The sequence below is a fragment of the Notothenia rossii genome, assembly GCF_949606895.1.
Source record: "Notothenia rossii genome assembly, chromosome: 1".
NCBI classification, from domain to species: domain Eukaryota; kingdom Metazoa; phylum Chordata; class Actinopteri; order Perciformes; family Nototheniidae; genus Notothenia; species Notothenia rossii.
Genome location: NC_136912.1, coordinates 27089547 through 27115776, shown reverse-complemented (window position 1 = coordinate 27115776; position 26230 = coordinate 27089547). Strand labels below are relative to the sequence as shown.

The following is a 26230-nucleotide window of genomic DNA, read 5'->3' as shown; positions in this document are numbered from 1 at the left end:
GCGCGTCTGCAGCCTCCAGGAATGCTTCTTTCACAACTTCGCCGTCTTTGAAAGACTTCATGTGTTTCTCAAGAACGTGACTGACACGATAAGATGCTATGGTAGCAGCCTTGCTCTTGTTGTTGGGCCTGGTGAAAATGGACTGCTGTGCATTTAGCTGTTCTTTCAGGTCCCTCCCCTTTTGGGAGCGTAAGGCAGAATTAGGAGGGAATTCCGTCTCGTAGCGTTTGTGCACTGTTTTGAAATGCCGCTCCTAAATTACCCTTCTTCGATAAAGCTTGCATTGCAGATGAGACAGATGGACTTTGAATTGGAATAGATACAAAAATAATCATCCTCCCACTCGGAGTGAAAATTATATATTTTGGGCTTTTTTGCTTCTGTCAATTGTGGTCTTGTGCTTGTGCGGACTGTCACTCCTGTTGTCACGGGCAAAGTCAGCAAACTAGTGCCACTGCCCACCAGCCACCCCCCGATACATGGATCACGCCAATCAAAAAGCTTTGATGCGTTCAAGTGCATTATTCTGGCACAAGAAGATTACGTTATAGGACATTAACGATAAAACTGAATATTGTTGTTCTATTTTTAGACACATCTCGCGATCGACTGGGAATCTCCCCGTGATCGACCACGACTGGTTGGGCACCCCTGTTCTAGACCATTCTTGAAGTAATAATGTTGTTGTTCCTTTGTGACAATGTTTTATTAAGATATCAATCATAACATATCACACATCAGTATACAAAAACAATCTATTTCAAACATTTTAATGATAATCCTAGAGATTAAAGATAACTATTTCATTTTAAATGTACACTATATAACAACTACAATGTATGTGATGAATGTACAAGTCAGGTGTATGTTAGTGAAGGACATGAGTGAGTCAGCAGGTGATTGTGACTCAATGAGAAGGAAGTTGGTGTGTGGGGTCCAACAATAAAAGCCACATGTATGTGTAATTTGAATGTGTAGCAAGTCGGTGTGACATACTGTGATGACATCCAGGATGCTAAGGAGGCTGTGGACACTGTCTCCCGGATAGACCTCCTTCACCACGCTTTCTTTGCCATCCTAACAGGACAAAAAAAAAGCAACTTGTGTTCATAAGCTTTTCTAAGAAATTGAGGAGGTACAGACAGTTAAACAGATATAGACATAAAAGCTCGGACTGAGTAAATAAACAATCAGCAAGGCATACCGCTCCAGTAAGGCACAATTCTAGTTTTCCATCCTGAACCACGTAGATGCTGCTGTCAGGCTGTCCCGGCCTGAAGACGTACTCCCCTTGTTGGTACTGCACAAACACCATGTGTTTACACAGCTCCAGGAAGAGGGGCTTCTCAAAGTGACCCAGCACACTGCAATGAAGACAGGGAGGTTAGGTCATGTGTGAACTAATCAGTAATGATTGTATGTTTCAAATGCTTTTTCTTCATTATTTTTGTAGCTATGAGGGGTGTTCAATGAACACAGTTTGCTAGGTAACTGCAGCTCAAAGGCATGTCTCGTGCCTCACAGGAGTTGCCCATCAATCAAGTAATTCAACTCTGTAGTGTACAGACAGATTGGGTGTAACGCATTACAAAGTAATAATAATAATAATATTACTTTTGTCGGTAACGGAGTAGTGTAACGCTTTACTTTTATAATTCAGTAATCACACTACAGTTACTAACATTGCCCCTACACGCGTTACTTCGTTACTTACAAAAATCAGTCATAATCACACTGACAGACAAGAGGGGTTTCCGCCGCAGGTTTATATGTACGTTATCTGCGCGTCCACATCTCCACGTGCAGTGCTGCATAAACATGGCTGAGTCAGCGATAACTTTCGAGGGGTGGAGGTATGCCCATTATTTTGAGTTTGTCTGAAGAATAGACAGGAATGTGACGGTGAGGTGCAAACTGTATCCAGGCCTGAAGCTGTTATCCACTGCTGTAAACACCACGTCAAGCCTCAACCAGCACCTGCAAAGAACACATGCTAAGGTGAAGCTAATAGCTAAGGACCCCCGAACCCAGAGTGAGGATGTTGTGAGTGCGCCGCCGCCGACCCAGAGGCAACAAAAATTTGAATTTGGAGGACCGGTAACCAAAGCAGAGATGGACAGGCTTGTAGCATCCTTCAGAGTAGAGGAAATGTTGCCCATTTGCACAGTGGAATCACCATCGTTCAGAGATATACTGCGCAAAATACACACAGCAGGAGACAGAGGACAGCCATGGTCAGATAGGAAAACATTCAGGAGCTATCTGTCTCGCAGAGGCAAAACTGTGGTGCGTTTACACTGTAGGTGCGACGCAGTCTGCGTGATCTGCCTGTAGGGAGGGGCGGGCCGGCCCTGCGAGTAAAGTAACGAGTAAAGTAACGAGTAAAGTAACGAGTAAAGTAACGAGTAAAGTAACGAGTAAAGTAACGAGTAAAGTAACGAGTTACTTTATGTAGAGAGTAACGAAGTAGTGTAATATATTACTTTTTTTTTTAAGTAATATGTAATATATTACTTTTTTTTAGTAACGACCCCATCTCTGTGTACAGACATGTTTTAGCAAGTGAAGGATTGTGCGGTGTCAAGCATTACTGTCAGAAGAAAACCTAGCAGAGTTAACATTATTCTAGTTTTACAGATTTTCTTTGTACAATTTATTTTGAAATTACCATAATTTAGAGAAATAAAATGTTTTTGAAAAAATTACATTTTAAGAAAAAAAAGTGTGTTTTTGTTTTTGAATGAATAAATGTGACCATTTGGCTTATATTTGTGTGTTGTGCATGTGAATCATATAATATCACTTTTTCAAGTATAGAAAAGAAGTTGAAGTTGAAGATGAACTCCCCTAAAAATAAAACAATCATAGACATGAAAAAAGAAGATAAACCTACCGGACATTTTTCAGCATGTACAGCACCTCGGAGGGGAGGTGTGAGTTGGCCACATCAAACTCAGTGAGGTCCGCCTCCAGCACTGAGGGAGGGGGCTCCTTGGCCTGCAGGATTGGCACCTCCTTCTTGAAGCGCAGGATCCTGCACAGCAGAAGGACAGTGTAATATGAGGAGGGGATGGGAAAGTGTGTGAACTTCTTACAGTGAACTTTCAGTAGAAGTTTTTCTGTTGTTAAGAGAAAGCTTTCTTATTTACTTTTTGGCAATGTTGAGCATCTTCTGCTTCTTCTTTAGGCGCGGCCGAGAGGAAGAGGATGTACCCACCAGGGAAGAGGTAGACTGTGAGACCTGTTGAGAGACATGTTGGTTATAAAAATAGCCCTTATATATTGCCAAAAGCAGCCTGTGATAACTACAACACAGACGTGCAGGCTTGCTTATTGAGTATTATCATTTTCTGTCATCCAAACACTCACTTTACGCATGATCTTTCGGCCGTAGAACATTACTTTGTCCCTCTTGCGAAAGCGGTATTTGGGGGCCTGCTGAGCTTCTATGTCTGAAAAATAAGAAATGACATAAAACCTTCAAAACACATTACTATTTTTACATATTCTCAATGCATGGTGAGATTGGATTCTTAGCAGATACTGACTTCGAAGCTGGATCCTTCGCAAGATGAAGAAGATGAGGATGGCAATGAGCACTATGGCGATGCCCGCACCAATCACCATCCCCACCATCTGCACAGAAAAGAAGAAGAGAAGAGGAGAGTGGATGTGTTTACAAGGTCAACAATCTGATGACTGATTCACTTATATTATATTTACTTTGATGTTTTTAAGGTCAAAGAATGACTTTATTAAATCATCTATATCTTTGTGCTTTCTAAATACTCCAGAGCTACATTATATGTTCTGGCTATCTATGGGAAAACATGTATGGCATTAATACAATTTGCTGCACTTACCATGCTCGACTGTAGTTCCTCCTCAACAAATGTCTTGATGTTATTAAACCCATCCTAGTGTAACAGAAAAATACAGAGGATTACAAGCAGCCGCTTTAATAGCATACCCAATGGCAACAGCTGCAACAGTGATTTTGCAACAATATTGTAATGGTTGACAACTGCTTTAAGAAAATATTAAGACGATGTTATAATTAATAAATATCAGTTATGTTGATATAAGTCAAGTAATAGAACAGTTTGAACAGTCCAAGAACATCCATTTATTGTAATTCAGGGTTGAAAATAAACTTTTGCAATATCCAGATATCTATTTCCAGTCTCCAATCACAACATTGGTATCATAACTTATATTGCCCGGCCCTAGGGGCAAGGTCCAGGCGATGAGTGTTGGGAGACGATAGGAGCCCACTACATATGAAACACCTAGATTAAACTATTTTTGATCAAGAACAACAGTAATGTTTGAAAAAAAAAAAACTGTATTTTCAAAAAAGTAGAGATTTAAAAACTCACGTTTGCTTCCTCAAATAAAGCAGGTGTTGTATCTGCTTCGCTTGGTCCATTGTCTATGTCAGTGGGGACGAACTGGACCTGATAATAAAGATAGAAGGAAAAAAAAAATCACATCATCGTCTGACTCGTCTGAATTCCTACAGAAAGGTCAAAGTCTGCTGATCACTCTACAAGATAACATTTGCATATGACCCATGGCCCCCCTAATGTGGGTCAATCCAGTGTTAATGTAGTTTGACCTTGAAATAGCTGATGGATTTGTTTTATTCAGTCACATTTGGATGTAGGGGGTAATATGGTCTTGTGCTGCTATAGGGGGTGTAGCCTCACTACCTACAAACAAGGCTCCATGAGATGACGACAAGACATAATAAAAACTGATGGAGCTGGATTTATGCGAGGCAGAGAGACAGAACGCAACAAAGCATGAAAGAAAGAAAAGGATCAAAATGTTGTGTTCCTATTCATGTGCATAGCCTCCCAGCAACTACACAGAGGAAGAATACTCTTAAAAAGCTGAGTAGATTTTTCATTTAGCTTGATGAATGACTTTTTATCAGTAAAGTTCAGCAAACATTGAACTAAGTAATTCTCTAAACAAGACTGTCAGTTAAGGGAGTGGAGATCCTGTAGCCAAGATAAGCTTGTTTGTTTCACTCCAGTATGAGTGTGCAAGAGTAATATGTTTTTAGTGTCTTGGCTGACAGCCAAAGAAACAACATGTCTGTTATCAGTGGATATTGATTAGTGTGAGGAGCTAAGGCAGTAAAAGGCACTGGGGAATATTCAATGAGTGCACAGAAAGGATGTGCACACATAAATACACTGTAACTGGAGGCTTATAGGAGCAATGCAGTTTGTGAATCAAAGTGTAAGTGTGGAAAGTGTTCACGTGGGCAATTCACAGTTTAAAGGTGATGTCTCCTATCAATTGAAAGTCTGTTACTAAAACACTAGTGGAAATCTTAACATGAAGAGCTATGCGTGTGAAGACATCACAATACGTCACATAACAGGAAGTGATGGGTTGATTATCAGAATCGATTTCTAGCTTTAGGTTATTATATTTATTTTCCTAATGTTTGCTTAGAATTCTCATTTAGAGAAAATATTTGTCATGTTAAGTTCAGACCGAGCCTTACAGATCTGGTCATTCTTCTTAGCTTTCGGTCGATTTAGAGACGCTTTATAATGTACATCGTAGGGCTAATGTCTGGGAAAGTTATTTTCAAAGCAGGAGCATTTGCAATATATTAGACTTGCAAGCTAACAGTCAGCCATAAATAAAAGATATGCTAAAATTTGATTTTTGAAAATAAACTACAAATAAAAGGAGGGCTTCTTCCTTATGGGAATATTATGATCTGGGGTTTGAATTTGAGTTTAGCAGCCAAATTCATCAGGTCAATGTTGAGTTTGCCGGTACAGCAGTTTGCTGTTATAAGCTGCTATTGTGTGCTGTGCTGTGATTGGGACATAACGATGGAGCTAATTTCCTGCCATAACTCCACAAACAAACTAAACAGGTTTTTACAAATGCCTCATGATTCACTAACAAACACAATGTGGTTTGCAAATACAAAACACCATCTACAAATTTAGTTTTGCAAAAAAAAAACGTATCTATCAAATAAACACATACCATTTTTCTAATTAATCATGTTTCAGAGACAAATTCAGCATAGGTTTTACAAGTACTACGTTTTTCTTACAACCACAACACTTTTTTTTACAAGTACAAAACTGTTTCTTCTCACGGTGGAATATTACTGCCAAAAGTCACGTGACTTTTGGCAGTAATATCCCGCCTTGGCTGGCACATGCTCCACGGCAGCAGGGGGCGCTACTGAGTCCATTGGGGAAGGCGGGAGCCTCCCGCCGGGAGGTTGAGCAGAGCATGGAACAGCCCTTGCCAGCCTGATGACAGCGGTGTTTCTAGCGATCCAGCGATCTGGGTCAGTGTTATAGTGATAATATTATAAACAAGGCGTATTTAGCGATCACAACGAAAACAGCCAAGACACATATTGAGCACAGAAAATGAATGTTATTAGGGCTGTACATATGATAAGCATTTGTCTAAAATGGACAACATTGTAACTAAGGAGATTTAAACCATACAGCGATTCTGCACTCTTCATTTTCTTTCCTGCTATATTCAATGAGTGATACAAATATTTGTTACCACAAGTTCTTGTGGAAAATGTGTAGAACTTATAAAAACCTATGCTGAATTTGTCTCTGAAACATGATTTATTAGAAAAAATGTTTTGTGTTTGTTTGATAGATAAGTTTTTTCTTTGCAAAACTAAATGCATTAGTTTGTAGAGGGTGTTTTGTATTTGCAAACCACATTGTCTTTGTTAGTGAATCATGAGGCATTTGGCAAACCTGTTTAGTTTGTTTGTGGAGTTATGGCAGGAAATTAGCTCCATACATAACCTAAATGCAAGTTTTCATTAACTAATAATATAGGATGCTTGTGCAGTCTTTTGTGCTTGTGGACTGCTACACAGTATTTTGTGTAAGATCACTGTCTGTTCACGTTTTATATGTACAACTTGTGACTGATCGTCTGTGTGTCTGAAACAGGCATTTCACTTCACCCTTATAAAGGATGACACTTGTCAGCTATACAATTTATGTTAGCCCACTTACTGACTTCTATTTGGCACATGGAATATTTACTTTTTTTGTAGCTAAACTCGATTGCTCACTTTTTTGTTTTTTTTATTAAATATGCATATACTAGTGAAAAACCAACCTCTTGCGTGTCTCCTTGGACCTCTTGTTCTGAGGTACTCTGTCCCATTGTCACCCTGTTTCTTCATAGGGATGGTCCATCAACGGCCACTGGAAACAAAGACAAACATGATTACAAAACTGACCTTGTGGCATGTCACAGTAGAAAAAACACGGGTGAATAGTTGAATGTTTGCTTAGGAAATGTAAATATTTTCCTGACTTTTCATTTGTATCCATGGATAGATGTTACCTTGCTTCTAGGTACTTAACATTAACAAACATCCACTCACTGGCTATTTAGAGCTTTCTCATTGTGAACTACACAATTAACTCAGCATAGTTTGTACTCCTATTAGGAACATATAACATTGTAACAGGGACATACATGCACACAAACAAACACATAATTGCTTTAAGCTGCTGTAAAGAAAAACATGTTTAACCAGAAAGAGAATATGAAGCAGGGGATTAAAAAACAACTGTTTATATTCTCAATTGTCTGGTTGAAACAGACTTAATCTCTACTTAAAATCCGTTTAACCGAGCATTAGAATCAGAGAGGGATCAAATGATTGCATCCTACAGCAGCACACGAGGGAGGACACTAGTCAAGGCTAAGTCTCTGTCACACACACAGCAAGCTATCGAGATAACAGATAGAAAAACGTTCCAGATGGTAACCCCTTCCCATCTTTTTATCCCAGAATGGTCTCCTTACTGTCCCAATTCATCTTCGGTGCTTCTATTGGGGATTCAGAGAAAGCATTTAGGGCAGCATAATAAAAAAGTGTTTGTAGGCATGGTTTTCCTGTACAATTTCTCTTTTTTAAACCTGTGAGCATGTTCAAGGTTCAAGGCTTTTATTAGTCATACGTACATAGCTACAGTGTAGTTATGACGATGAAAATCTTAGGTCACAGGCTCCACCAACAGTGCAATACAATAAAATGTATATTAATATGTGTAAGAAATTGCGGTTAATGGAGAGGTTTCCCTATAGCCGACGGCTTGATGTCTCTGCCTCTGATAACTGTGACATTGTGCTGAGAGGCAATAATTGCCAAAGTTCATCGAGGATGGCTACATACCACCTCTCTGCCAGTACAGACGGATTCAGCTGACACGGGCTTATGTGCTGGAGCTGGGACACAAGCTTCATTCACTGCCTATGAACAAATAAACAGCTAATGCTAGCTTAGCTCGTTGAGGTCCACCGATTTCCCACTCCTACACCAGCAGAAGTGAGGCTGGAGGGTAAACTATTGGGCTAACAAGACACTCCATGTGTGCTGAGGGCATACAAAGTAGGATACAGCAGCAGAGCGAAGAAGCCTCTAAACAAGAAAGCGTCTCATGGCTAATAGCCAACACTTCAAGACCATTAGAGAAAAGTCATTACCATAGCCGTAGAAGTTACAACAAGCCTCTTGTTCTGTGTCTTAGGTATTTAAAGATGTTTTAGTGCATGTTCATATTGGTAAATAAGGATAATGTATAGTGATTGCATCTCCTCTGGCATTACATTATAATGCATTGATTTATAAACACTGTACTTCAGTTGCTCTTGGTGTATACTGCTAATAAAATGACTAACTTCAGAACCAACTAATGTTAAGTTGTTCATTTGATTATTATTTTTGACAATGTCTTTTTCAGTAATTTTACGGCAAAATTATCAAGAATGATTATCTACAGCCCTTTGATAAACATTAAATTAACTGGTAATTAAATAAATCCTTCAAAAAAAGTCATTAGGAATAGTAAAACAAATGTCCATCAACTTCATACATTTCAATTCACAATGAAATGAAACAAAGAAAAGACGCTTATCATTTCATTTAGGAAGACGGTTCAAGGTTTAATGTTTTTCTTTTAGTATGTGTGCCTAAAACTGAATGAATTTCCAATTACCGTCAATTCAGTTTTTCCAATTAAAAGCCATCAATTTATTGAAGGCTTCAGCTCTTATCTGACATTCAATGTAAAATAATGATGTGTTGTGCTTATATTGACTGTTAAAAGGTTTATTAAAGAACATATTTGCCAATGATACCAGCAATGTCCCCAACATTGTCCAGACTGATTATGAGGTAACAACACAGACTGGCATCAGCTGCATCCCTTGTCTGATGTATTTACTGCTGAAATCTATAACATCTGTGGCTGGGAGAGGGTGGCTGAACTGCTGCATGGATGAAACTAAAGCAGTGAAAGGGTGAGGATGCAGTGTCATGTTACATGAAGTACCCCTGTGAGTCACACACAAACAGAACAGGAGGCTGCTGCGAGGGAATCACCACTTCAAGCACACTTATTTATAACCAAAATATATTATATTGAAGTGCATTTGAAAATTAAAACATTTGACTTAATTTTCCAATATTGATTAATCATAAAAAGGTTATAATATGGTCTTCATTATTTTTCAGAAATTGTTAAATGACATTCTCGTATACAAGTTGTCTTTTAATGCAGAGTGCAAATTAATAAAATAAAGTAAATTATAATAAAAGTGTGTTTGACACTGAAAGCTGTCACCATGCTTTCAATCTTAGAGTGCAAAATCAACACCAGCCAAATGTCAGCAATGGGCAGGCATATTTATCAAATCTTTTACTATTTTTAAAATTGCCTTTCCAAAAACAAGCTTGTAGATTTTGGGATATAACTGTTATATGTAGTGCTCTTGTAAAACATGTCTTACTCTGCCTCTTGTAGCAGAGTCGGCTATCGCAGCAAGCGATGTAACAAAACGTACTTGCTATTACTCAAAACATGTTGCTTCACATTACACTTTGCCTCAGATTGTCTCTCTTTTCTCTGTATATAGCATCAAGTGTGGTGATACAACTGTAAGAAAAGCACAGGCCTGTTATCCCCGGAAATGAGACTATAAGCAACGCATTAGCCTCCTAGCAGTGCCTCTCTCCATGCAGGCCTATTCTCATTGTCCTCTATGTACAATGAAGCTAGTGTTGACTCTTCAGTCCAGGGGCAGACCTGGGCCAACTACTAACACAGCCATGTCTGTTTTCACCTAACACAATACACCCTCCAGGCCATGATATTCACAAAAACGTGCCTGTATGATGATGCATTTTAAACCCCCTTTTAGGAATATGTATGGCTGGAAAATGTCTGCCACAAGGTAAAGCCATTACTGTGACTCTGCACTATATCCACATTTGAAGGATGTTGCAGTGCCAGTGCAAGAAGACAACCACAGATGAACATTTATTTGGTTGAATGTGCTACTTTTAACACTGTGCTGGACTATCACCTTTGACCCTGAAGGTTTAGCCAACTGTACACTTCACACTTTATGGAGACAGATTTTAATAAAACTATAAGAAAAGACAACATAACACAACAACATACAGGCATCAGCAAACTTCTGACCAAGGTCAACTCAGAGGTTTGACATGATCTCATAATTCCCCCTGTCCAAATAGTTTTGCACCTCACAGAGGTGTTGATTTACTGACATCTCGTAAATCCCATGGCAGGATTGTTCAGTTGTAAACACATACGAAACGCAGGGAACCACTTAACAGAAAACTAAAACAATTGTATAATTTTCTACCAATAAACCTCAAGCTACGACACGAAATACGTAATGTTGCTAATTCGCAGGAGTAGTTCGTATAGGCTACTCGCATGGGTGTATTGATGTTGAGTGTTTGACGCAGTGGTGTACAGTTAGCTAAGCTAGCTAACGGGCAAAGGAAGCACACAGGGGATTGTGGATACATAGATATAGTTAGGCCTTATTGTTTATATTCGGACAAGTGTTAAATGTGTGATTTCAGCCTTGGGAAACGTTAAGCAAATGTGGTAGTATTATTTGTTAGTATTTTGTAAGATTCGTGGGTTGAAAATAGCAATCACAATAACTCTCCAGCGTCCAGGGCAGAGGGCACCTGCCTGAATATCCCATCCATATCGTAATCCCTGCAGCTAGCGCTGTCACTGGGTAACCGTAACGTTAGCTAGCTTTCGATGCTACTGATGTCTGTTTCCTGTGGTCATCATCGCGGATGTGGAAGTAAAGCACCTCAAAGCCATCATTTATGTTGAATAACATTTGGGTTGTCTTTTTGACCTCCGCAGCAGCAATCATACCGTTATTGACACACACTTGAAGGGGTGGCCCCTGTTTTCACTGCGCGGTAAACACAAAAACGCGAAAATAAAACGGTCAATAAATGACACGACCGTGAGCTTACATTTGTCATACTAACAATATGTCATCAAATAATACATAGCCGTTTCAAGAATGCATTTACCTGATCTGATAGACTCCCGTCAATCGGCACTGACTCAAATAACATACAAGGGAAATCACTGATGAAGCCCCTCCCGTTTTCCTTCCACCAGAATTGTAGCCAATCAACTGAGAAGCTGTAAAGATGGGCCAATCAAAACGCCTATTTTTGGGGAATGGTGTATATTCCACCCACATACATGTAAATAAAGAGTGTCTTTCCAATCATTTTTGTGGAAGACAGCCAGTACATCGCCGATTGGGTAACATCAGGACATATTGCATTTGTCTATAACTGCAGGTAACCTTTTGAGCGTTTTATTCGGACTTCGACATGAGACACACGGGCAAGTTTGAACATACAAAACACTGTATGTGAATTTAATTTAAGCTTTATATTACTGATCACAGATAATACATTTCAATTACTTTATATACCCGACCTCTGTACTCAGAGGTCTTCATCAACACGTCTACTTATTAAATTAGCCAACAACTCTTAGGTAATGTATTTATTTATTTCTATATAAGCTCAATAGCTCAAGCCTTGGAAACATATTATCGTACAGTGGTACTGGCTACAGTTATAAACCCAAGAGGATAGCATTATTCTGCAAGTCAACATGTTAGCAAGAAGCCTTTATATCGCTACCCCTGTGGGCTCAAACTATAGTATCACAGGCTGTTACTGGTCTTAATGTAAAAATAACAGTCAAGAAACTGAAAATAACATGCGCATCAAATAATGAAATAAACAAATGTTTCTCTTCCAAATACATAAACTTTATTGATGGGCGAGTGGCCAGAAATATGATTACAGGCTCGCAATGGGCTGGTGGGGCCAGTAGGGATATTTTTCCTTGTCCAATTTGGTCTCGGGGAAGTAATTGTTGAGGTCCTCGATGGTCATCTGATCGACTGGAATCATGTCCTTAAATTTACCCAGCTGAGACCAAACATGGAAGAATAGAAAAAGAGAAGCAGAAAAAAAACAGTAAGGTTATAAATGCAGGTTTACTGATGAAGTGCAAGAGTGGTTTTAGCAACAAATGTCTCACCTCTTTCTCATATTCAGCAATGCGGGCCTTAGAAGCTTCAATGTAGGCTAGAGCATCTTTATTCTGTAGGAGAAATATGAAATAATTAGACCTTACACTTCTACAGATAATGCTGGTACTATCAAATAATACATTTCAATGAATTCTGGTTCTGGTTTCTGTCTTTCCTTGCTTTAATGAACTAATTTTTTTTTCAGTGTCAGATGGATTTCGTTAGTGTTAACTATTGTGTATATTAACCTCATTTAAGTGCTTATTAAAAAAAAAATGGCATAGTTACCAATTTAACGATCTTTCTTTTTATAAAAAGTCAACCAATTATACAACTTTATACCGTTGTTGTAGGTATAATCACTTACAGTTTCAGTCTCCTGTGCGTTGATGGCGGAGGTCTGTGTGTCCACAGGCTGAGGAATCTTCAGGGCTTGGAACTGTGTGTAAAAAGAGCATTTTGCATTTAGCACTGTAACGCATAAACTGCAATTATTAAAATAGCACTTTAAGTCATTAAATCTGCAGGGGGGAAATAAGTTATTTTAAGACAAAGCTTCAGTGACAAACCAAGCTTTGTCAGATTCTACTGCCTTTAGAGAATCCTTTGAATTCACCATTTATTTGGGTCCTGTATTGTGTTTTACATTATGTGGAAAGGTCTCAGTAAAGCTAACTACCAGTGTCAGATGTGGGATTTTACTTACACCCACATTTCATTGAACGACTGCATTATGCTCATGATCAGTTAAATACTGCCGTCAAGTAAAGCTCACCTTCTTCTCAAAATCATCAACCATCCCAGCTTTGGCCACCGTGGTCCGGTAGAGACTCCAGTCAATGGCTGCAGCAGTCTCTGGCAGGGAGCTCAGTCTGGTTCAAAGAGACAATGGGAGTTTAACAGACAATATAGGTACAGTAAGCAAACTCAAGAGGACATCAAAGATTCAAATGGGTTTTTAAGAGTTAAGAATAAGCCAATGTGTTCCCTAGTCGATCAAAAAGGTGAGTAAGACAATAACTGTGCAGAGACAACTTAATAACTCATTAGCATAAATTGCTAATAAGAAACCCAATAAAATGCATATAAGCAAAAATAATAAAATGACAAATACACGTAATGAACTTTTTTTGTCCGCATTCATGAAAGAGAGGAGGTTTTCCTAGTAACACTGTTGGCAGCTGATGCAGTGAGAATTTTATAGATGAATGTACACTGGTTTAAATAATCTCCTGCGTTGCCGAGTTCAGCTGGAGAGTCTATTCCTTGTACACACTGTAAAGCCCCCTTAGACAAGTGTCATTTGTGACATTGGGCTTTATTAATACAATATGATTGATTAATTGATTGATGTGCACGCTCATGTCCTACTTGCACCCCGGGCCTTAAACAAATAGCACTACACTCCTCGCCAAAATGTCCTTAAAAACAAGTCAGAGTTTGAATTATAACTCACTTAATTTCAACAAGTAAACATAATAGTATTGCAAAGCATTGGTGTTCTCAAGAAGCGCCACCTCCACCTGTTCGCGCAGGTAACTTTCTTGTTTCCCCACGCACAATTTAATTTATTTTGTCCATGCTCCGTCAAACCACATTTTTCACAGTTTACTTCTGTAAAGTACAGTTCAACACTATAAGACCTAAATTGATTCAAGCTGACTTGGCATAGCATTCTAAGCCTGTTGTTTGTGTTAAACTAACTTGGCAGCGATGGCATCACTGCGAGTCTTCAGAGCATTGAACATGCTCTTCTGGTTGGGTGGGACCCTCTCGGCAAACGCCAACCAGTCAATGGCCTTCACGGCTACACGGCGGCCTGCCATTATGTATGTCTGAAAGGAAGAAGGAAATTTGTTCGTCAAATCAAACCCATCAAAAACATGAAAATAAACCAGGCTAATACGGAAAAAACTATTTTCTGGTTATATACACACAGAGTTGCAAGTTAATGAAGTACATCTAGCTAATACTAATACTATAGTACAGTACTGCAATAAATCCCAGCTCCATAAATGTTGATATTCAATGTGTCTTGAAGCTATTTGGGAGTTTGACAGGAGATAAAAAACTGAACTCAAGGTCCCTTACTTAGTTTTTGAATGAGCTTTTGTCTGCTAACAAGGTCAAAAGTGAAACGTAATACTTGTGTTTTAGGTAGGTGTTGATAAAGTGTATGATCATCTTGCAAGTTGTAATCGCTGGCGAATATTTTACCCCGTTTATATCAGTGAGGGTAAAAAACGAATATTTAAAAAAAACGAAATATGGATTTCAACATGTTACCCTTAACAGGATGTATTGGGATGTAGGATGTATTGCAGCGCTGTGTGTAATGAATGTGTAGCAGGTTTAATAATGACAGAGTTCTTCTTAATTTCCACTATGTAATGTATACTATGTAGTGATCGTCTACGTTAGCTATACTACGGTTGACATACATGGGAAGACATTTACCTGCTGCTGACACAAAGGTTATATGTAGCCTATATATAGATGAAAAATAATTGATTAATTGGTGCATTATTGTTGCAGCCTGGACAGAGAAACATACTTGTATTTGCAATTTAAGGCGCATTGTGATGTTATAAACACATAGCAGTTTGTGTTAAGGACAAGTGGCGTTAGCCTCAGGTATAAATGCATTTTCGAAAGTGACGTTTCGAAAAAAGACTATGCTACATTGTAAGGAATGTTTTTTAATAACTAATGGAGAAGTTGACAAGGTGAAAACACATGTTTGACCATAGGCATTCAATGACACCAGGCCCTTGACATTATGTTTAAGACTCCTGCTAGCTCTGTTAGCTTGCTAGTGAAGGTCAGTCAAGTCTCTCTATTACACAGGGTTTTTCACAAAACACCCAGGAAAATATACGTGTACTGTTGAAAACCATGCACAAAGACACGTGTATAAGTTGCACAAACAACTATTTAAACAGACTTTCTTTAGATTTCATTTAGGAGATCGCTGCTCGGATGTACTCACCTCGCTGCGGAAAGAGTAGTGACGTCGTGGAGCAGCGGAAGTGGTTTTCTTTATGAGTGGAGGATCAGCAACATGGCCGCCACCGCCCTCTGCTGGACGGGCAGGGCAGCTACCGAGAGTTACACTGCCCATTTGTCCGTCGGAAAAGCTCATAATAGGTCTGTAGTCTCTGGCAAAGGTGGAAAATATACTAACATCTTGTACTTAAATAAAAGTACAAGTAACACTTTGTAAAAATACTATGTTACAAATCAAAGTCATGCAATCAAATGTTACTCAAGGTAACGTAAGTAGAAAAGTATAGCATCTGAATATATTAAGCTACCAAAAGTAAATCTACTCGTTTTGCAGATTGGCCCATTTCACAATAATACATAATATGTTTTGATAAAAACAAAAACATATGAATACAATGAAGCTGGTAAATGTGCAGCTAGTTTGAATGACTTTGTATATTAATTGCAGGGTAAATTGTGAATTTACTCCAGATGTAACCAACGTCTAATTTAAGTGTTGATTATATTTCACATCATTTATCCAAATCTGCAAAGTAACAATATTTTTGAATAAATTTAGTAGAGGGAAAATACCCTATTTACTTCTGAAATGTGTTGTACAAAAAAATGAAATAGGCTACTCGAGTTCAATTAACAAATTCTACTTAACTAGAGTAGGCCTACCTGTGTACTCAGTTACTTTACATCCCTGACATTGAGGATAAACTGTATATTTACAACTAGGTGCTTTGGAGTGAAAATAAATACCTATATTAAACTGCAAGTCGCATTACTCTTGTTACTGTTGAGCCATATAAACCAGACATACGATCATTTTGTGTAGTGCGACTAGAACCTAATAACATAAAAATAAGACTGAGGGAAGTAGTTTTTCTTCTTAATTAAAGGTATAAGTACTTGCAATTAACATGGCTATAGATTAAAAATATAAATGATTACCTCAGGGATCAAAACAACGGGCACAATGAAATCAATTATTGCACCACGTTCACGATATATTTTGTCCAAATGTCATCAAACTGATCATTTGTGCTCATTTTGCCATATTTCTGGATTTATTTTAGCTGGAAGCATCATTTGCAGGTGAATATCGGTCTCTTTAGGTGCGCAGCAACCGCACAAGGCCCACCACATTTTACCAACTGTCCTAACGCTGTTTTATTGGGCAGGAGGTTTGTGTGAACAGCCTTCCAACTCCAACTCCCTTTTTTTGGAAATGACAATGAATTGACAATAAATGTTGAATTAAAAAGTATTCACCATTACAAATGTGTTGTAAAAAATAGTGGAAAAGAAGACAGAGTTAAAATTGTTGTGTTAAAAAAGGTTTTACTCAAATTAAGGCCGATGTTAACATATCCACAAAAGTGTGTATTTGCAAAGTGTTTTATGAATAGTGTCTTCGCTCGTTTGACGTATAAAGTTGTGTAAGGTAAATGGCACGATATTGGAAAAATCACAGTTGTAATTATTAGGCCATTTTAAGGTTCCATTATAAAACAATTAGGCAAGTGGGCAGGCAATGCTTCATTTATTGGTAACAATGGTTGCAGTTTGGCAGTGCTTTCACTAGAAATACATAAATAAACATTATATTAAGGAAGTCTGTTGAAATGTGTTGAATAAGCGCAACTCCTACTCCACTAATTCAACAAAATAGCTAACGCGGTTTTTTTTTTTTTAAATGAGTCAGCCACTTTCAGATCTTGTATAATGTTTATTTACTAAAATCAGCCTTTACAAGTTACTGAACACTTAGATAGAAGGATGTATGTACACAGTACAGATACAAAGATTATCAATAAATACCACATTTCCTGCTGCTCTTTTAGCGAGGCAGCAAGGCTTTATGAACTCTACACATTGTATTTACATTTACAGCAAAACACCTCGAAGAAAATCTATCATCACTCCCAGAAAGGCCACGTTGTGATAATACAAAAATATCTAATACACATTGTTTTTCTAAAATATAATTTTGCTCCATGTTTTGAAAAAGACGTAGAAATGGTGACTGCTTCAAGGAAATACAAACATTCAAACAGCAACTCTGGGAACCTGCAGTCGTACCAGAAATGTCAATCCTGATTGATAAGTAATACTTCAAGTGATACACTTAAGGCACTGACTCTGTTTAAGTACTTTTCTTTTGCTTTTAAACCTCCGCCTCAGCAGACTTGCTTCTGGACACACTTTTACAAACTACTGTGGACTGAAAGAGATATTTAAGGCATGTCGTTTAAAAACCTGACATTTACTTTTGGAGTCCTGCCTCAGTAATGTAGGCCTCCACAATCCACAGAACTGGCCTTAAAATGCGCACAACTAAACTCACTAAGTCCAATTACGCACACAATTAAATAGCAAAATGTGACCCAAATCATATTTTTTAAATTCTGGAGGTTAGAACATTTCTCTGAACCGCTAAAAATAGACGGAGGTGCACAAAACGCATCATCCTTGTTCATAAGTGTATTGAAAGAAGACACTTTCACTTTTTAAAACATAAACAGACACTACTACTAAGATAAATAGTACATCCCATAAGTGACGGGTCCGCCGAACAGTCCTGGGATCGGCATGCTGGGCCTCGCGAATGCGTTTGACGGACACCACGTTGGAGAGCCCATGTGCGCTCCGAGGGGGAGAGGCAGCGCGAAGGCGGGCAGCATGGGCTTGGAAGCCAGTTTATACTTTTCCAGCTCGGCCTCCTGCAGTCTCTTGGCTTTGGCCCTCCTGTTCTGAAACCAAATTTTGACTTGAGTCTCCGTCAGGTTGAGAGAGTTGGAGAACTCGGCTCTCTCGGCGATGGAGAGGTACTGCTTCTGGCGAAACTTGCGCTCCAGCGCCAGCAGTTGGGAGGTAGTGAAGGGAGTGCGAGGTTTCCTGTTGTTTTTGTGTTTCCTTAAAGGACACTGAGGTGGACTTGTGCTCCCTGTTGGAAAATGACAAAGAAATCGCTGCGGTAAGATTACATTGAAGCGTATGTTGATAAAGGCAGCAAGTGAACAGGCAAAGATTCAATATCAAATGCAAACACATACAACGCAAACTTCCATAAGTAGGCTATATTAAAGATATTGTTGATGATGTTCAGTTGTGCTGGCATTCTTTATAAAGCTGAAGCATATTGAAGTTATTATTATGTGCTTGCCACCTGCATTTTTGGGTATATATCACATATAAAGATGCTTGCAAAAATAACCCAACAAACCAAATTGCTTCACATGCTCAGTGGCAACACTACCATAATGTATCTGCATTTTGTAAAACACAGAATGCAAGAAAGAATAAAGACATATCCGCAGGGTCTTTAGAGCTATGGGGCAAAGCTAATAGGACTGGTGCAACAAATCATTTTGTGTATCTGTTGTCTAATAAAGCCTTTTCTCGGCAGCCTTAATTATCGACTAACATGATGTTTGTGGGAAAAGTAACCTTGCATTTCTCAAAGCAGCAGAGGGACGGACTTACGAGGCGAAGTAGAAAAGGAGGACGTCTGGTACCAAGTGCTCTGCTCTTTCTCACAAAACTGCGGGCTGTCCTCACTGGAATTGCTGGAAACACCCGGTGAGCCCTTCGCGGAAACCTTGCTTTCCGCGTAAAGAGTCCTTGGAGAGAACTGCACGCCTTGCCCAACCACGGGCTTCGGCAGGGCCTGAGCTAAGTCTGAGGGGGGATAAGAAGTCCGACAGGTGGTATTCTTGGAAATCAGCGACTCTACGCTAAACGGGAGGCTGGTCCTCTGAGGTTTGTATCCTTTCTCAGTGGTCATGTCTTTGGGCTGGTTGTCCTCGCCCTCCGTATCCGTCTCCTCTTTCTGATGAAGCTGTTTGGCGTCCTGGGACGGCGACCCCTGCACAGGATTCATCGTGACAGAAGGGGATGGGGCCATGCACCTCCGTGTGGCCCGTTCAGAGAAATGGAGTCGACGAGTGTACAGTGTCCAATATGCGTCTCCGCGCTGACAGCGGTGCCCAGTAGCTTTTACTCGCTGTATGGAGTCGTCTATAAAACGACAGGGACTGTTCCCCCTTTCCACTCCCACCAATCAGCTAGTCCCTTTGGCCTTGTGACGTATTGGAGTGCGGCTTTGATTGGCTAGCTGCCTTCCAAGGGAACATCAAGAGTCCTTTGAAAGGAAGGAGAAGTTAATCATACAGACCCCATGCGGCGCGCGGCTATTGATGGCCCTCACAAAGTAGCTTAGACCAATTTTAGCGCAATTAACCAGTGGGGAGGACTCTCTTGACCATTTACACCCATTAGCCCGGCACACCATCGCTGCTATTCTTTGAATTATTCCACTACTGTAAAGCTGAGCAGGGACCAAAGAGTCACATGTCAATATCAAAGTGATAGTTGTATCAAAGGAGAAGGAACAAATAAAAACATTAAGAGATCAAATAAAATCACACATAATTACTTACTATTCAAACAAGCTACGTAAAACATTAAAAACTGACTGGAAAAAAAACGAGTAAACAATTTATCAGATAATCAAATCAAGAAAGAAAAGGTGCAAACCTACGATCGAAATTGATTAGGTGACTGTTGGTCACACAGCATTACAGCAATTTAAGGCCTGTCATGAGCTCTTCTCGCTGCACAATGGCCTCAGTTGAGAAGCAACAGGCGTTTTCTTTCTGCAGGTCATACTATTTAATAAGCCAGACAAGTTGTGTTTTGCAAGGCGCCAGGCTCGGCAGGATCAAAAAGGAAGATACCTCGGGGAGAAAAGGCAACGGTTAACTCCACTTAACCAATTGTCCTCCAAATATTTCATAGTCCACTGCATGGAGCTGCTGGGAGGAAGCAGGCGCTGACAGTTAACTGTTTCACGTCTAGTCCGAAACTGTCGAAGGTGGGATTTAATTCAGTTTGACAAGTTTAATGAAATGTTCACAGCAATGATGCAAAGTGATCATCTCACTTCACCTCCTTAGACTTCAGAACAGGTTACAAATACATGTTGTAGGCCCACTGCCTACATATATTGAAAGATATTTAACAGAGTGAATTGTTAAGAAAACTATTTAATTTGCCATTGTTGTGCTCAGCAAAAAGTATTTGCAGGATAATATCTGCTTGAGTAACTACAGGTCACTTTCCTGATAAGTACTGGTGATAATAAGTCAGTTATCTCAGTAGCCTACTCATTTTCTTTTGCTCACGTTTAGGTACAAATACGTAAGTATATATTAGTACAAGGCATTTAAAACTTCACTTGAAAGTATAAGTTAATCAGCAAAATGAACTTAAAATACATAAAGAAACAAAAGTCATTTTGCTGAATAGTCCCATAAAATGATTGAAAAAAAATAGCATGAACAAGGAGTTGTACCTTGAATTAATGAATGTGACAAATACAACTTATTGACACATTTCCAGTATTTACACTGCTATAGTTAATGTGGAGCTATAGCTACTTTATAAAATGTTCAGATGGATGAATTCAATTTGATAGGGGGATCAATTCAGAATCAAATGGACTAAAGTCAGCTTGTAAGGTATCGTAAAGTGGGTTTATTTAGTTTTCTAGTTAGTTCTTTCTTGTGCCATAATGATTATTTCTCCTCAATATGATCCTTGTTTTACAACTTGGGACATAAAGCTCCTTGTACTTTTGCATCTATGAATCCCCTTTCAACAAAGGTCCAAGCTGATATCACATTAAATGTGTCAGCAGCACACTGTGGCCTCCTGGACATCATCAGTCCCAACATGAGACCCCACGAGAGCTCCACTCTCATCAACACTATCAAATATACAATTATAGAGGCTAAATGAGATGATGGATTGATCTGCGCCAGTGGTTAATCCGAGAACTTTAATTCATTAGTCCTTTTAATGCTTAATTGCTTAGTTGGATGAAACAATGAATCGTTATTTTTATTAGATTTTCGTGTGTAGAAACCACAATCAGTTGCCTTTCCCAACTCTCTCATCTGAAATGACATTGTTGTACAATTAAACTGCATTCCCAATAACAGTTAGAGGGAAACATGTTTTCTCCCAGATGGCAGGCACATTTTTAAACAAGTGGTTAAGATTGTAAATTAAAACAAACAACAACAAAACGAATTGGGTACGATTAGTAAAATATATTTTCTATTTAAATGCTGTTACTTATATGCAAGTTAAAATAAGTCAGTGTTAACTTTTTTGCCTCACACAGACAAGGATACCAGTGTTCCCATGTGTGTTAATGCCATCAACTACATCCTCATCTAGACTTTGACTTGAAAAGTGTTTGTGATATGTCAAAAACATACATAAATCAAAAGAAAAAAAGGTTCCCTCATACAACTTTAACTGTGAAAATTAGCTGCTGTTTCTCAAATCAATATAAAACAAGATTGTTTGATAAACAACACGTTTTATTGAGAGAACTAATGGTCGGCGTCTTGAAAGCCTTCAAGTGCAAAGAACAGTTGAGCCATCGTCAGGTAAGAGCCACGACTGGTTGATGATTCAACTTGAGTAAATCCTGATGTTGAGTGCGCTCCTTCGTTTTCTTTCTGACAAAGCCGGCCCTCTGTCTCCTCACTCACCAGGGCCTCTCGTAACCCAGCTGGTTTGGGTTTAAATCCCAGCGAACGTGTACCCTTCTCTCTATCTCACCTCCGTAGTGTTGTGAAAGAAGGGGATGAGAGTTGTCCCGTGGAGCACACAGACTCAAACAGAGATTCATCCGATACAGTTTCACCCAGAGATAAATCTACACATGAAGTATAGTTACCTCTCCTCCCCTGGTGTTTGCTTCAGTGTATTTAGCTTCGGGCCCCCTCTCCCCTACCTCAAAAGACATTTCTGTAACAGCATGCAGGCGAGTGAACTGTGTCAAAAGGTGTTAGTGAGTTTGAAAGCAGATCTGTCCCTCAAGGTCGGTGCAAGCTCGATGGGAAGCACTTTCCCCTTGGCTGGCACTGGAAATTAAAACTTTTGTACGTGTATGAAATGCTCGATGCTTAGATGGAACCACTTAGCCAGCTCGTAAAGAGCAAGGGCCAATTGGCTGAATGATAAGCTATGTGAGGAAACAATTCAACAAGATTATAACGTAATTCTCGCATTTGTTTTTCTCCAAAAAGATGATCCAGTGAGGACTTGAGGTGCTGATGAAGTCAGACTTTGTGGGAGTCCAGGTGAGCTTGTGTCTGTCCTCCATCAACAATGTGTGAATTCCCTGCTGTAGCGAGGCTCTCTGACAAACAAACACATCATTTAGAGGAGTGAGCGAGCTGTGGAACCCAATCCCTGTGAGATGTGTCGACAGTGACACAAAGACCTGTAGCTAAAGGCCTCCACGAGATGGACATTTTGCTGACATGACAGCGCGGAGTAGCCGCGGGACAACTGAGCGTCACCCTGACACGTCACTCTCACATTGCTCTCCCTTGTCGGTAAGAACAGGAACACCTCTGTGGGGAAGTGTAGTCTTAATTTCAGCGTGAAAACAAGAGGTAACTATTTATCTTTCTGTGTATTGGTTTAATTTCCTGCCTCTGTCGACACGTGTGCTTTCCTTACATACGGTAACCAGCATGGCGCTCTCCATTTAACAGCAGCTTAAATAGCTGCTCTGAGGGTTGCTCAGTGCTGTGGAAAAATATCTTGACCTTTCATTTGACTTAACAAGTTGATCCAATCCACATCAGAGCCGCTTCATCCCTGCACTTAAACGCTGGTTTGACATTTTCTGCCAAAGCCACTTCCTCTTGTGGCATCAGAGTGCCCCGTGTTCGAATGCAGGGTAATGAGGAAACTAGTTTTGCTGCACTGTAGCGAAGGATGCAAGCTGCCTTCATCATGGCTTTGTTTTTTGGACTGCAAAAAAGCAAACAGGGGATGGAGTGTCCTGCGGCGTTATAGCTGCTGTTTTTTTTTAACTCAAACCTAAACATAACAGAGTTTATTTCTTTCCACTGTGGTGGTGGTGGAAAATGAATTTGCTACTCAGGCTGAAATCGATGTTTTCTCATAAACTGACTACTTCTTTAGATACCATCTTGAACACTGTTTCCCACTCGAGCATCTTTAAAAGCAGATGTGTTTTTTTAGAGGGTTCCTCCTGAACTCTGCTGCCAATAGAGATTGTTGAGGAGAAAAACCACAAGAGGTGACAATGCAATTGGCAATTTTGTCTGGCTTGCCGTCGGCCATAGAAATCCACATTCTTGAGGAAAAACTAGAGACAATGCGAGTGGGCGAGTTAGGTTGAGCACTTGGGACGAGGAACTTTGTGTGGCTGCTCTGTGGTCTCATTCACAACCCAAGAATTTCACCACAATCTCATATGCTCTTAGCAGCCAAAGTTGTGATGCAGTACATTTAAAAAAAAAAAAAAAAAAGCCAAGGCAGCAGCATCAATTTTCTCTTTCACTGCTTGGCTGAGGTCAAAACCAGTAACTATTGTATAAATTACACCAATTTGGTATATATTATAGAACATATTTTTATTTTGCACCTCATATATAAGTCAATAGCTGTTGTTTAGATTTGGTTGAGGAAAATGTTATGTTCTATCTTTTTCTATTCATTTACAGATCTTTCTAAAAATAATAATAATCACAAACAATAAAGGGAGAAACTGCACTTTTCATAAGGCGATTACACAATATATATATATATATATATAAATAAAATTGAAAATGTTTCTTTCCATGAGGTTAAATGTTAAAACAAAAAAATGTAAATGAAGAAAATGAGAAGGATGAAGGGGTTTATTTTCAGTTAACAGGCCTTATATATAATTGTTTAATTAAATGTAATGGTGAAAATCTCTCTAATGGTAACCGGTTACACTTTTTTCTAGTGTCTAAATTGATGTTTCTTCACATTTTAAAAGACTTCTCCTTTTTAACTCAACGGTACATTTGAATCAGCTTAGGCCATAACTTAATTTTATATAGTTTTAATGACTAACAAGAATCACCCTTAATTTCTTAATCTAACTCACCATAGAAATACTTTATGTTTACAAAGCGTTGAAGTCAAAGTGGTTGAATGCAGCGCAGATCCAAATTGGCAATGCCTGTCTTATAGTAATAATGTTATTGCAGTCACCAAAGGTCAGAACAAATGTGTGTGTTTGAATATCCTGAGATTACAATTTCAAAGTCCTCCCCATGAGAAGTGGAACAATGGAGAGGGTGGGAAGTTTAAAAAGCGGGGTCTCTTTCAAATAAACAAGCATGGGTTGATCCTGAATAGGGCTGCTACCGAGCAGCCGGATTGGTTCTCAGAAGATCGAGAGTAGCAACTGTGCCGGCTCTCTTCTTCTTCTTCCTCCTCCACCTCCTCCTCCTCCTCCACCTCCTCCTCAACCCAGCTCCCAAACTAGCTGATGATGTAAACACAAACAACCTGATAAAGCCTCACAACTATAATTTAGCCACATTTCTTTATCCCACCTTTTATCTCTTCTGTACTCCCCCTTTCTCTCCCGCTGAACAGAGCGTGAACGGGAAAGTAGATGGGGGGTAAGAGCTCCCCCTTTTTTGTGCTATTGCTTAATGAGCCTGAAAATACAATTGCACTGTTCTCACTGTGAAGGTAGCCTGCAGGCTAGTGTAAATTAGCTGTGCGAGGAAGCCCAGAGGGCTGATTCTTGCTGAGCGGTCAGAATAGAGAGATGTGGTGAGAGGGGAAAATCCTCTTAGGGCAGTGTGTGGAGGAATCACGGTGCGTTTGAGACCCGACTGGAGACCATAGGGCCACTTGTTGGAGCGGCAAACCCCAGATCCAAGGAAATCTCACTGCTGATGTGTGAGATGTATTGAGGCTGCACCACAGCCATGTGTATTGGCTTCCATTATGTGCAATGTCCGTTGTTTGTCCCATTTCGAACCCATAATTCCAGTTTGTTCCGCACAATGGGCTCTTTTGAACTGCTACTACAATCATCATTCAATTTAATTTTCTATTCTTCTTTGGATTCCAAAGCGAGAGGCGAGAGTCTCCCACATTGCATATGTCCTCTCATGAGCTCGGCGTGCTCTTTTGACCGCTCCGCTAGGCATCTGCTGCCCATGGCCTGCCCATATCTGCATTCTAATGCTCATATCCTGCTGGGATGTTAACTTTAGGCCCTCAGTAATTGATGGCTTCCACACTTCAGCTGAGACCCCCCTCCCTTTTCCTTCTCCCTGCCGATTGTTGGTATATCTCTGTGGTTTGGGGGTCTTTCAGTCAACCATTGTTCTTTTATGGAGGAATTATAATAGACTAAAGGAGAGGGAGCAAAGAGAAAGAGAGGAGGGGGGAGAGGAGGGGTGGGGATAAAAAGAGAGTCACTGCTGATATTTAGTGAACTCCAAAGGGGGAGTTTTTTATTCTCATTCTGCAAGTTTGGCACATGCCTTCTGTTACTAAGTGGCAGTGCATTGAAAGAGTCCCTTGCATTTCCCATTCTGCAGCTCTGCTAGGTGCCTAGACTTACAACCCTGGCAGCTGTTGGGCCTTCTATGCAGCTATAGACTCCTCTCCACAGGTGAGCTCCCTGCCAAACTCACAGTCTCCACTTCAGTCAATAGGGCCTTTTTCAAGTCTTTTATCAGCGGGGAGAGGTTGACTTTATGTATGCCACTCACAGAAACGCAACTCATGCCTCTTAAGATCGCAATTAATGTTATTCATTGTGTCACGCACGCTTGTTTTAGCATCGTCCTCTCAAGCTCGATGGGATGCAAGATGTTCATGTCTTTTGGAAGTTTGTGTACACAGACATATTTATATCAACAAGTAAACAAACAAACACAGCATTGGAGGAATGCACTGTGTT

General features: G+C 39.7%; 3 protein-coding genes across 3 annotated transcripts in view; all 3 read right to left on the bottom strand.

Annotated features, from left to right (window-relative positions):
• Positions 1–11479, bottom strand: part of pnpla6 (patatin-like phospholipase domain containing 6) — a 35063-nt gene extending 23584 nt beyond the window's left edge. Inside the window, exons 1-10 of the mRNA XM_079692323.1 lie at positions 11411–11479; positions 7144–7232; positions 4380–4457; positions 3864–3917; positions 3549–3636; positions 3370–3452; positions 3150–3241; positions 2894–3034; positions 1205–1364; positions 997–1077 (exon numbers count right to left, since the gene is read on the bottom strand). Of these exons, the coding sequence (XP_079548449.1) occupies positions 997–1077; positions 1205–1364; positions 2894–3034; positions 3150–3241; positions 3370–3452; positions 3549–3636; positions 3864–3917; positions 4380–4457; positions 7144–7191 (825 nt within the window). The 5' untranslated portion in view covers positions 7192–7232; positions 11411–11479. The remainder of the gene's footprint in view (positions 1–996; positions 1078–1204; positions 1365–2893; positions 3035–3149; positions 3242–3369; positions 3453–3548; positions 3637–3863; positions 3918–4379; positions 4458–7143; positions 7233–11410) is intronic.
• A 670-nt stretch (positions 11480–12149) lies between these two features.
• On the bottom strand, positions 12150–15552 carry atp5pd (ATP synthase peripheral stalk subunit d). The gene is made up of 6 exons (XM_079651273.1): positions 15428–15552; positions 14143–14273; positions 13214–13310; positions 12806–12877; positions 12447–12509; positions 12150–12334 (listed from the first exon to the last, which is right to left on the bottom strand). Exons 2-6 carry the CDS (start codon positions 14262–14264, stop codon positions 12203–12205), a joined length of 486 nt encoding a protein of 161 aa, XP_079507399.1. The 5' UTR covers positions 14265–14273; positions 15428–15552; the 3' UTR covers positions 12150–12202.
• A 1515-nt stretch (positions 15553–17067) lies between these two features.
• On the bottom strand, positions 17068–19425 carry LOC307015822 (homeobox protein MSH-C-like). Its single transcript, XM_079644707.1, has 2 exons — positions 18919–19425; positions 17068–18379 (listed from the first exon to the last, which is right to left on the bottom strand). The coding sequence occupies exons 1-2, from the start codon at positions 19337–19339 to the stop codon at positions 17967–17969; spliced, it is 834 nt and encodes a 277-aa protein (XP_079500833.1). The 5' UTR covers positions 19340–19425; the 3' UTR covers positions 17068–17966.
• Positions 19426–26230: the final 6805 nt, after the last annotated feature.